General features: G+C 41.1%; 1 protein-coding gene across 2 annotated transcripts; it reads right to left on the reverse strand.

Moving 5' to 3' along the window:
- Positions 1 to 914: 914 nt before the first annotated feature.
- LOC110510228 lies at positions 915 to 11,944 on the reverse strand. 2 transcript variants are annotated; one of them, XM_021591616.2, is made up of 4 exons: positions 11,769 to 11,944; positions 8,941 to 9,035; positions 8,663 to 8,767; positions 915 to 5,873 (listed from the first exon to the last, which is right to left on the reverse strand). In XM_021591616.2, the coding sequence occupies exons 3-4, from the start codon at positions 8,754 to 8,756 to the stop codon at positions 2,098 to 2,100; spliced, it is 3,870 nt and encodes a 1,289-aa protein (XP_021447291.2). In that variant the 5' UTR covers positions 8,757 to 8,767; positions 8,941 to 9,035; positions 11,769 to 11,944; the 3' UTR covers positions 915 to 2,097. The 2 variants fall into 2 exon arrangements, 1 of the variants encoding a protein (XP_021447291.2); XR_002471541.2 differs by lacking the exons at positions 915 to 5,873; positions 8,663 to 8,767; positions 8,941 to 9,035 and adding an exon at positions 9,711 to 10,833 and having other exon boundaries at positions 11,769 to 11,923.
- Between the last annotated feature and the right edge of the window lie 400 nt (positions 11,945 to 12,344).

Genomic DNA, 12,344 nt, shown 5'->3' on the forward strand with positions numbered 1-12,344 from the left:
TAGCTATGCTGGTTAAGTGTGCATTGAATACTAAATAAATCACTGACAGTGTCACCAGCAAAGCACCCCCACACCATTACACCTCCTCCTCCATGCTTTACGGTGGGACATACACATGCAGAGATCATCCGTTCACCCATGCCGCATCTCACAAAGACACGGCAGTTGGAACCAAAAATATCAAATTTGGACTCCAGACCAAAGGACAAATTTCCACTAGTCTAATGTCCATTGCTTGTTTTCTTGGCCCAAGCAAGTCTCTTCTTCTTATTGGTGTCGTTTAGTAGTGGTTTCTTGGCAGCATTTTGACCATGAAGGCCTGATCACACAGTCTCCTCTGAACAGTTGATGTTGAGATGTGTCTGTTGCTTGAACTCTGTGAAGGCTGGTAACTCTAATGAATCTCTTCTCTGCAGCAGAGGTAACTCTGAGTCTTCCATTCCTGTGGTGGTCCTCATGAGAACCAGTTTTATCATAACGCTTGATGCTTTTTGCGACTGCACTTGAAAAAGGTCTTGACATTTTCTGGATAGACTGACCATCATGTCTTAAAGTAATGATGGACTGTTGTTTCTCTTCGCTTATTTGAGCTGTTCCTGCCATAGATTGGCACTGGTATTTTTCCAAATAGGTCTATCGTCTGTATAGCACCCCTACCTTGTCACAACACAACTGATTGGCTCAAACGCATTAGGAAAGAAAGACAGAAAATTTCACAAACTAACTTTTAAGAAGGCACATCTGCCAATTGAAATGCAAGCTGTTTATCAAAAGAGAATTCCAAAAGTGTGCAAAGCTGTGATCAAGGCAAGGGGTGGCTATTTGAAGAATATAAAATATAAAATGTTTTGATTTGTTTAACACATTTTTGGTTACTACATGATTCCATATGTGTTATTTCATAGTTATATCTTCACTATTATACTACAATGTAGAAAATAGTAAAAATTAGTAGGTGTTCTTAAACTTTTGACCGGTAGTGTATATTCCTTCTACCTGTAAAGTGATCAATCATTTCTAGTACGGTGACATAAATACGTACATTTCAAGCTAGAATCCAACATAATTGCTTTATTTTATGCAATTAATGAGGACGTTGCATGCCCAAAAACAACACTGACATGCTGAGAATAATGAGAATGAATAGTCTCATGAATTTCATACCTTAAATGTCAAGAATGGTGCCACTTACACAGACCAGTGTTTCTCAACCTCTGGTCCTTAAACCTGTGCTGGTCCCTGGGATGTTGCTGGCTGGTCCTTGAGCTATTTAACTGACTCCAATTTAGTCAGTTCTACAGTGCTAGCTTTAATGTAGGCTGTCCCCCAAGGAGGAAAAACTAAAGCTTGCCGATCCTTGACACAAAGTGACAATAGTTTGCCGGTCCCTGGAATAAAGCTAAGAAACAGTGCCCTAGACACACACCTCTGTAATTCCCCCCTACCAAACATGCTATTTCCAATGTCATAACTAACATATTACTTGCAATTTGGCACAGTAGAAAATGAATAGTGAAGTTCTTGCATTACAAAGGACTTTTGTTAAAATAAAAAAGGATAAACAATCAACATGAAAGTAGGCAAAAGCTATACATTTTTTGATAGATAGATACTTTATTACATCTCGAGGGGAAAATAGGTCTCTATATTTATATGAATCAATGTCTGCTTTATTTCTACATTCATTTCTCTTATGATAATCATTAACAATCAGTAGCAAGTTCAGCTGCTTCATTTAGATGAACTAATGTAGAACATGTGATAGACTAGCTGTCCAGGGGGTGTGTTTGTACATCAAGCTGCCTCGCTACAGAAACAGGAGGCAGGCTCCTGTTCTGTGGGCCGTTCTGGCTCGCACAAGTTTACTCACTTAATGTTGAAAATGTGGCAACTGAGAGTTTACGTGATGCTCGTTTTAATACAAAGCATTGCAATCAACCCCAGTAAGCTGACAATTGACTGGGTCTAGAGATATATCTGATTTAATACCACAAATTTAACTGCATTATGATGCATTCACTTTATTAGCGCAAGCCACCGAGTGTGCCACTTGGTCGGAAGCAGGGTGAGATCATGGACTTTGACATTGAGTTAGGCCTACTTCTTCCCTGGCCAATCGCTGACTACTTTCTGCATTTGGTTGAGTCTTTTTGTGATCTTCTGCAGTCTGTCTTGTTTCTCCTTAACCTTGCGTCGCTCATCGGGTAGTAGTTCCTCTCCTCTTGCAATCTTCTCTAGAAGCTCAGACTCATATTTCATTTTCTTCAACCCTACGATGCGATCTTCGAAGCCTGGCTTGCGTTGGTCCTCTTCGGTGCGAATGAGTATCTCGATGTACTCCACAGTGGAGAGAGAGCTTGGCTTCAGTGCAATCTCATTCAGCCTCTTAAGACAATTGGAGGACAGCTTGATCAAGTATTTCAGCTTGTCCTCGATTACAATGTACTCATCTTCAATCTTCTCCAGCATCTGCTTGTTGTTCATAAACTTGCCCTGTGCCTTCATGAAGTTGTCCTTCAACTCTTTAATGGTCTTTTTCTCTGTCTTAGTTTCATATGTCCATAAGGCTTTTTCCTTGTCGTGGTTAAGGTAAGAGCAGTTTCCTGGACACATGACACAGTTACCATAACCATCCATCACGGCACATTTTTTGGTGTCATCCTCATTAGGCAGAAAGCAGCTGGTGTGGCATGTGAACTTGCAAACAATGCAGTTTGTAGCAAAACAACTTAATTTGGTCCTCTTCGCAACTAGAACCTCTACCTCTGTCTCAAAGTCTTGGTTCTGTTTCATGTTCTCGTCCTCGTTCTGCAGGCACTGTTCAAACGTTTTGATCTCATTCAGCTTTGACAAACCTGCTGTGATCTGAGGGGTCAATCGTGTCATGGCCTTCTCCAAACGCTCACGTTCTTCCAACACTTTCTTTGTCATTGTTAGATCTTTGCTCTCATTGCTTTCCAAGGCTTTGAAGAAAGCTTTCATCTGCTTAAAAGTTGACCTCCAGACAATCTTCTCTAGTCCTTCCTCATTATCATCCCCTGAACCATCTCCTTCAGAGCTTATGTCTTCTTCTATTTTCTGAGAGAGCAGAACTGAATTGTTGAATTTGAAATGGGTTGGGAGTCCCTTATTATTTTTTTTACAGGGAAGGTCCGCAGCTTGGATGGCCTCCAGCACAGGTATGTCCTTCCCATCAGCAAACGTCACAAGCATCAGGATGTTATCAGCAATGTCCTTTCCAAAAATTGACAGGATGGAGTCAAATATGTATTTCTGATTGGCACTGAGACGAGCAAGGGATGCCTGCACTACAAAGCAGACTGCATCAATGTGATCAATCCCTAAAGGATTACACAAGAATTCCTTAACTTGCTGTGTGATTAGTTTATCATGTGCCATTCCTCTAGTGTCTCCGAACCCTGGTGTGTCAATAATGGTCAGAGAATACGGAATCTGAAAGCCTGGCTGGTTGTAGAGCTCGTATGAAGTTACGATTGAAGTCTGGCTCTCAGCCTGTGACCTGTTGGTCACCTCATGGATGAGCTTAAAGCGGTAGTGATCTTCCCACTTCACCCCGAGAATGTAGTTGATCATGACATTGACCAGAGTGGTTTTTCCTGCACCCGTGGACCCCAGAAGCAGGATTACCTTGTTATTCCCTTTCTCAACTTTCCCTCCAAATGTGTACTGTTCAAAACGTTCCATTACATCCAACTTCTGTTCCAGATTCAGCCTATAGATTGATGGGTTGCCTTTCTTAACCTTCTCTGATTTCTTCAGAAATTCCTCACTTCTTGCTCCTGTTGATTGGCTCCTCTTCGGTTGGGCGTCAGAAGCCCTGATGGTAGTCAGCACTGCCTCAGGACTGGGTAGACTCTTCCCTGCTTCGCCACAGTTAGCAGAGACTCTGACACTGTATGCAGTTTCAGGCTTTAGACCTTCTAGTGTGCACTCTCTGGTGGTGGTTTTGATGGTGTGCCACATCTTATTGTCAACAGACTTCGCACACTCTCTGTAGTCAGTCTCATAGCCTATGACTTCAACATCGTCTCCCACCATGGTAGGAATGTCCCAGTTCACTCTGATACTTTCATATTCCAGGTTTTTCTCTGTGGGTGGTCCAGGGGGGCTACATGGGCGGGTCCTGGAGTATTCTGTCCAGTCACTGGAGAGGCTCACACCAGGTCTACACACTGCCCTGCAGCTGAAGCGATAGTCTTTATAGGGGTTCAAACGTCTGATGGTGACCTGGTTAGTGGTCGCATCAGCTTTGATCTCTGTCCACTCAGATTCAGCCTGCACAGCCTGGTACAAAACCTGGTACGACTCCACAGACTTGACGCCAAGGTGGGGAGGGTTGATTTGCACGTGGACACAGTCATGCTCCAGACTCTTGATGGTGGGGACACCTGGTTTTGATGGCAGTTCAAACTGGGGACTCAACAGTGTCCCTCTCTCATAGACATGGATGGAGGATGCAGTGATGCATTTGCTTGGAATCGATGCAATGCAGAATGCAATATTTTCTCTGTCTTTGTTTGACTCTTTGAAGTCTAGGAACAGTTGTATGATTTGCCTGGTTAGGGTGGTTACCTCCCCCGAGCGAAACCACTTTTCTGCTGCTGATTTCCCAACTGCGTTGGTGTCGTATGGTATCACTGAAGAATCACTCTTTGATTCTTCCAGCAAGTAGTTCTCCAAGTCTACCAAATACTCATCTTTGTCCTTCAAAGAGGAGAATGCAAAGCACACTACATGATCTTTAGCTTGATCAAGCACTATTCCATCCAATTCACTACTTGAGTACACAACTTGTACCTCTTTCATTATGTCAAGGTAAGAGCTGACAACATTCATCTCTCTCTCTCTGTCATCCAGGTACGTGATCATAAGGTCATTCTGGAATGGAGAGCGTTCCTTACTGTTGAGCATTTTTATCAGCTCTTCCTCTTCCATTCCTCCTCCTCTTATGTTGGGAAGAACCTTGCAAAGACCTTTCTGGAAAACCAGCTTGTACTCTGAGCACAAGTCCCTGAACTTGCTGAGCTTGGCTTTGATTTCAGAGAACTTGATAGCCATGCCTTCCATCATCAAGTCCCGGAATAGTACATCAGTGTTGTCCAGCCCGTCTAAGAGTCGCTGTGCGCGACACACCAGGCTAACACTGATCTGCCTGACTAGCTGGGCCGCTGCAGAGTCCAGGTTCTTGAGAGGATAGAGCCAGACAGTCATGGGCACAGCATGTTCTCCTTTTTCCCCTAACAGACGTGGCAGGCCGGCATACAGCCTGGTGGCATCTTCAAATGTGACAGGGTTGTTTTCTAGTGCAAAATCACCATGGAAAGTGCAGCTGAATGTATTGGCCTGTTGCTTCTCTTCCTCGCTCATCTTCAGTGATGCCTGCCCTTCTATTGTTATGAGGGGAATCTTCTTTATTGTGGCCTGCAGGTTTCCTTGAATATCCTGGTGGTTTTCTCCTGAGGAAACCTCACGGTCAAAAACAAAGAAGGCTTGTGCACCGTAGAGAATGGCAGTCACCACATGTGTGGCAGAACCCTCTCGGAAGACATTACAGTGTTTCACATTTCCTGCCCCCAGGTGGTCCATGGTCAGCTGCTCGAAATGAGTGGTGGTACGGTACTGCAGAGAAACCCTAGACTGATGCTTTGAGGTCTTTTTATCATGTAGGAATTCCGCAGAACCCTTCACACTGACTAAGCCACCAAGGAAACTGGCCTCCAGAGATGCAGACACATTCAAAGCTTCTGACTTGGCTTCACTTGAGTCAGAAGCAATGATTTTGAAATCAGTGTTAGGTTGTGGAGAGACATTTATGTCTTTCTGTAGCATTTCAGAATCCCAGAGTGTGATACCTGCAGTTTAAAAAGAGAGAATGACAAATAAAATAAAATAAAATTTAAATAACGATCTCCAACGTGTACAGTCGTGGCAAAAAGTTTTGAGAATGACACAAATATTAATTTTCACAAAGTCTGCTACCTCAGTTTGTACGATGGCAATTTGCATATACTCCAGAATGTTATGAAGAGTGATCAGACAAATTGCACTTAATTGAAAAGTCCCTCTTTGCCACGCAAATGAACTGAATCCCAAAAAACATTTCCACTGCATTTCAGCCCTGCCACAAAAGGACCAGATGACATCATGTCAGTGATTATCTCGTTAACACAGGTGTGAGTGTTGACGAGCACAAGGCTGGAGATCACTCTGTCATGCTGATTGAGTTTGAATAACAGACTGGAAGCTTCAAAAGGAGGGTGGTGCTTGGAATCATTGTTCTTCTCTGTCAATCATGGTTAACTGCAAGGAAACATGTGCCGTCATCATTGCTTTGCACAAAAAGGGCTTCACAGGCAAGGATATTGCTGCCAGTAAGATTGCACCTAAATCAACCATTTATCAGATCATCAAGAACTTCAAGGAGATCTGTACCATTGTTGTGAAGAAGGCTTCATGGCGCCCAAGAAAGTCCAGCAAGCGCCAGGACCGTCACATAAAGTTCATTCAGCTGCGGTTCGGGGCACCACCATTCCAGAGCTTGCTCAGAAGTGGCAGCAGGCAGGTGTGAGTGCATCTGCACACACAGTGAGGTGAAGACTTTAGGAGGATGGCCTGGTGTCAAGAAGGGCAGCAAAAAAGCCACTTCTCTCCAGGAAAAACATCAGGGACAGACTGATATTCTGCAAAAGCTACAGGGATTGGACTGCTGAGGACTGGGGTAAAGTCATTTTCTCTGATGAATCCCCTTTCCGATGGTTTGGGGCATCCGGAAAAAAGCTTGTCCGGAGAAGTCAAGGTGAGCGATACCATCAGTCTTGTGTCATGCCAACAGTAAAGCATCCTGAGACCATTCATGTGGGGGGGTTGCTTCTCAGCCAAGGGAGTGGGCTCACTCACAATTTTGCCTAAGAACACAGCCATGAATATAGAATGGTCCCAACACATCCTCCGAGAGCAACTTCTCCCAACCATCCAGGAACAGTTTGGTGACGAACAATTGCTTTTCCAGCATGATGGAGCACCTTGCCATAAGGCAAAAGTGATAACTAAGTGGCTCGGGGAAAAACATCAAAATATCAATATTTTGGGTCCATGTCCAGGAAACTACCCAGACCTTAATCCCATTGAGAACTTGTGGTCAATCCTCAAGAGGCGGGTGGACAAACAAAAACCCACAAATTCTGCCAAACTCCACGCATTGATTATGCAAGAATGGGCTGCCATCAGTCAGGATGTGGCCCAGAAGTTAATTGACAGCATGCCAGGGCGGATTGCAGAGGTCTTGAAAACTAAGGGTCAACACTGCAAATATTGACTCTTTGCATCAACTTCATGTAATTGTCAATAAAAGCCTTTGACACTTATGAAATGCTTGTAATTATACTTCAGTATTCCATAGTAACATCTGACAAAAAATATCTAAAGACACTGAAGCAGCAGACTTTGTGAAAATTCATATTTGTGTCATTCTCAAAACTTTTGGCCAGGACTGGTACATGCAGAATTGTTTATACATGTAAACATGGTTTCGTTCAAAGAATGAATTGAAGATCAATTTTACTCATCAAAGTAATTATTCTAGGTGACATGACAACAGTTGTTAGAAAAGCTACACCTATCTTTGCCATTAATCACTTCTGTAACAGCATGACTATATATATGACTACTTCAAAATGTTGCGGGTCCTCTAGCTTTTCTAACTCTGATGACCATAGAGATGTAGAAGACAGCTCGTCTTTACAATGGATGCTTTTGTGACAGCATCTGTAGTGCCATTAAGGGCTATCCATTTGAAAGTAGTCAATTTTTTTCTTCTTATACTTTCATAAGTGTATTGGCAGTTTGTAAAAAAAAACTGAAGTGCTACAGTTTGTATAGTCTGAACAGGTATAAAGCCAAGGTTGGTGATTTACAGCCACCTGCAGTTATGGAATGTTTGTCAGAAGAATAATTCATTGGCTGACCCCTCCTGCTGACCTGAATGGAATTCTGTTATCCTTCCTTAAAGGAGCTAAATATAAAAATGTTGAAATGTGATTTAAGAAAATGTCCATAAAATGTCTGCATTAATAATAAAAGAAAATTATAGTGTTTCACAAACAAAAATCACAAACAAATTGTTTAGGCCCACATATCAGCATAATTTAGAGGTGTGGTCATCTCCTCACAAGCACAACCAACAACGGAAAACTGGGGCAAGCATGTGGAAATCGCTCTGCCTTTACCTGGTTGCTAAAATTCTACATTTCAGTTTGTGACAAAACAAGCCATCTTTAGTGTAGAAAATCATTGTACCATCTAAATCGCTGTGAAATATGTTCTAAATAAGGATATATTGTTTTTTCAGCTGTTTAAAGCTGGTGTACAAAACCGGAAGTAAATGCAAAACTTAAGGAAGTGGCGGGGGACGGAAGGGCGAGAGGTGTTTGAATTCAGGCTGTGTTGTTGCAATTCACTTAGTTTCCACAAGGGGGCTTTGTTTTACTTGTAGCTTCTGTAACCCATGCAAGTCACACCAACTTGACTACTTCAAAATGGTGAAAACCCTCAATGACGCTGCCCATGTTAGATCAGGCTTTGGGACAAGTCTATCCAACTCTATTGTGGAAACAATGACAATGAATGTAATAGTTTTCTGTACCTGGAATGAGGACATCCCTGCGACAGTCATACAGCATCCCCAGCTGGAATGGTCGGCCCAGAGCGGCTGTCTCAATGGTCTCAGAGTCAGACATGACTCCGTGTTCTGAAAACACATCAGAGAAGGGGTTTATGCACGGATATATATACTTCAGAACTATTGTATAGTAGAAACATTAAGATGAATGCAGGGCTTTACATCTAGGAGAGTCAAACTTTAGGTTGAAATAGCAAAGGTACAAAAGACAGACATAAGAGGACGTCATCTGAATCACTCACATTTCTGCCTCCCCCTCAGTCTTGTATTGTTCTCCTGGGATGGGAGGCGAGCCCAGAGCCTTGATGCTCAGCGTTCGATAATGCAAGCTGCGCCTCTGTAATGGGGAAACATCAGAAAAAAATAAGATAATGTAGTATAAATGCTGTTCTTCAGTCATAAACATTATCCCAAGTGAGCATGAGCTCTGTGGTCTCAGAGTCCACAGTGGCATGGGAACCTTGTGTTAAGTTCATTTCAAGAACTGCACACTGTTTTTCTGCTGGTGTAATTATAATTGTGTAAGGGAGGAGTGACTGATAGTCATATATGGAAACAGAATCTTTGGAACGGCCATCAGACCTACATTATCTTTATAAGGCCCCATAAAGTAAATCAAATCAAATCAAATGTATTCATATAGCCCCTCGTACATCAGCTGATATCTCAAAATGCTGTACAGAAACCCAGCCTAAAACCCCAAACAGCAAGCAATGCAGGTGTAGAAGCACGGTGGCTAGGAAAAACTCCCTAGAAAGGCCAAAACCTAGGAAGAAACCTAGAGAGGAACCAGGCTATGTGGGGTGGCCAGCACACCTGAATAATTGATTTAATCATAATCTATACTTTAGCCAAAGCCAGAGGGGGAAAAAACATGTTTTAAAGGTATCAACATAAACATTTAAAAAGTACATGTAAAATTATTTGCACTTTAATTAGATCAATAATGTAAATAAAAAATCTTTACACAAAAAAATAAACAAAAAAATCGAGATAATAACAGATGCAGAAATATGAATGATAGTTTATTCAGTTGTAGCAAAAATATATGACGGTGTGTGATGAGACCAGGTTCCTCTTATTGGGCAATACAGTTTGAACCAACAAAAAAAAAACAAAGTCAATCAAATGTGATTGGTAAGATTGGTCGTAACATTTTTTTTCACAAAGTTTGCCTTAAATTGTATCTGTAAAAAAGTATGTCTCCATTTAATTCCCACAGGATGTGGGCAAAAGATCTAGACTGTATTAGATGACTTGAAGCTACATCTGACTACATTTACACATTTGCTTGGATAATCACAGGACTTACTGCTACCGCCAGACAAGAGAAGAACATTACAAGGTAAGGCCTCATAAACTTGCTTTTATTGCTCAAAATATCCAATCATTTGAGTTAATAGTCTCTTTTGTTTGCCACATATGCATTTTGTCCTGCTTTCTTTGGGATTCAATAGATTTCCTCTCCTCTTGCGTTGGTCCTGATTCAGTTGTTCTTCCATCTACTTTCTCCATCTGGACTCATTCGAATTCGTCCTGAATGAGATTTCTTTCTGACTCTGATTTGTTCTCGTATAATTGTTCTATCGCAATTTAATTATACTCTGTTCAGCCATTTAATTATTCTCTGTTAAAGGAGCTTTTCCTTTAAAAGATGTTAGAATATAGAAAGACTGCTCCTTATAGTTACAGTAATTTAACGTGACTTTTAGCTGCTGCCGTGTTCAGAATAATGTTTTCATCAATTAACAATATTCTCTAGTAGTCTACTCATCAATCTAGTTTCTACGGTTTAATCATCTACTTTTCCCTCCGTTTTATCTCTTTATTTTGATGCTGTCAGTTCTTTATGTATCCTGATCCTTTCATCTTCCTCTTGCTTTCTTTGGGATTGAAGTTGTATTTTTCTCTGCCTCTCCAACCCCTCTCGTTGTTCTTTTTCCATCCGTTGTTCTGTTTCCATTCGCGCTTTCTCCCCCTTGAGCCGGAGGCATTCCTGCTCAAATCTTCTCTTTTCTGCTTCTGCCAGGTCTGCCCGTTGTCGGGATTCATGGTCCACTTCAACTGTATGGCTGCCACCCATTTTCTCAGTCTTTTCTTGCAGGTTTTGTAGGTTAGACTTAACTGCACTGATTCTTTGAGATGACATGTCAAAGCAAACAAAAACAGACAAGGAATGTTTTACTTAAAAATGAGAGCATCTGACACTCTATTCAATACTTTTCTGAGCATCAATTGCCTTCATTTTCAATTTCTCATATTTAGATTTTTAATTACATTAGTGTTGTGGATATGTGCACGCATAGACATGATCTTCAGTCAGGAAGTAAGACCAAATTGATAACACTGCTACTTTTCAACTTTGTGATATTCTGATAAATTCTGTCACTTGTAATTATAAATATCAGGAGGAAGTGGACTAAACAGGGAACAATTAGGTTTACTCATCGAAGTTATGAAAAGTAAGAGCCCCGAACTATGAATAGAAATCTCAGTTACCTAGAATTTACTTCAAACACTAACTGTCAATGTTTTCAGAATGTCCCATATTGTTTTTAAGACCTATTCTGAAATTGTCTGACATTGCAAATTCCTCATCAGTCCGGGTAGGTTTTTACTTTAAAAAAGACATGGGTGAAATAAAATGTAAATTTAATCCAAACCAATATAGTACAATATATTTTAAAACAGTTTGTGTATCCAAAAAATGTCATCGAAAAGTTTGCTTGTTAAATGATCGTTTCTCTAGACCAGTAAAATCACGGTCTCTTAATTTGAGCCAGTTTGCTACAGCAGGAAAGCACTCCTGTAGCAACAGGACATGTAAAATAATATGTGGATATATTTGTAGGGGTTGATACATTTTGTTGGAAGTTAAAAACTGTAGAAGCATGTTCAAAACTCAAATACATTACAAGTTTCCTAAATTCTCAACAACAAAAGAGTGATCAAATTCAGATTCTACATCTGAACCTTAAGAAAATGAAGGTTGTAGATGGATGTCAATCAGACGAAATGTAACAAAGTTCAAACTTAAATATACATATTAAAGAGTAAGTATAAAACATACGTCAAGGTCTTCAGATGAAAAGATGCGTCTGTGCCAAAGAGGTTTGTTGATGGATGTAGCCTGGGGCTTGACATCCCATTTTATAGCGCTCCAACAATGGTTCCCTACCCATTACTTTGTGACTGTCAGCTGTTTTGAATTTTTTTGTGGTCTTCTTGTAAATCACATGACACCTTCCTTCTGCTTCGGAGTGAAATAAAATAAAATAGTTTATTGCTCAAACACTTTCTGTGTGAGAGAGAGAGGTGCAGAGAGAGAGAGAGAGATGCAAAGAGAAAGAGAGACTTTTGTATATTATCTTCCTCACTTGCTTTGGCAATGTTAAAAGTTGACCTCCAGACAATCTTCTCTAGTCCTTCCTCATTATCATCCTCTGAACCATCTCCTTCAGAGCTTATGTCTTCTTCTACTTTCTGAGAGAGCAGACCTGAATTGTTGAATTTGAGTTGGGTTGGGAGTCCCTTATTGTTTTTTTTTACAGGGAAGGTCTGCAGCTTGGATGGCCTCCAGCACAGGTATGACCTTCTGTCAAGAGAATTTTCAATCCCAATGATAATAACTAACAATTTTTAAAGC

Source organism: Oncorhynchus mykiss, chromosome Y, assembly GCF_013265735.2.
Source record: "Oncorhynchus mykiss isolate Arlee chromosome Y, USDA_OmykA_1.1, whole genome shotgun sequence".
NCBI classification, from domain to species: Eukaryota; Metazoa; Chordata; class Actinopteri; order Salmoniformes; family Salmonidae; genus Oncorhynchus; species Oncorhynchus mykiss.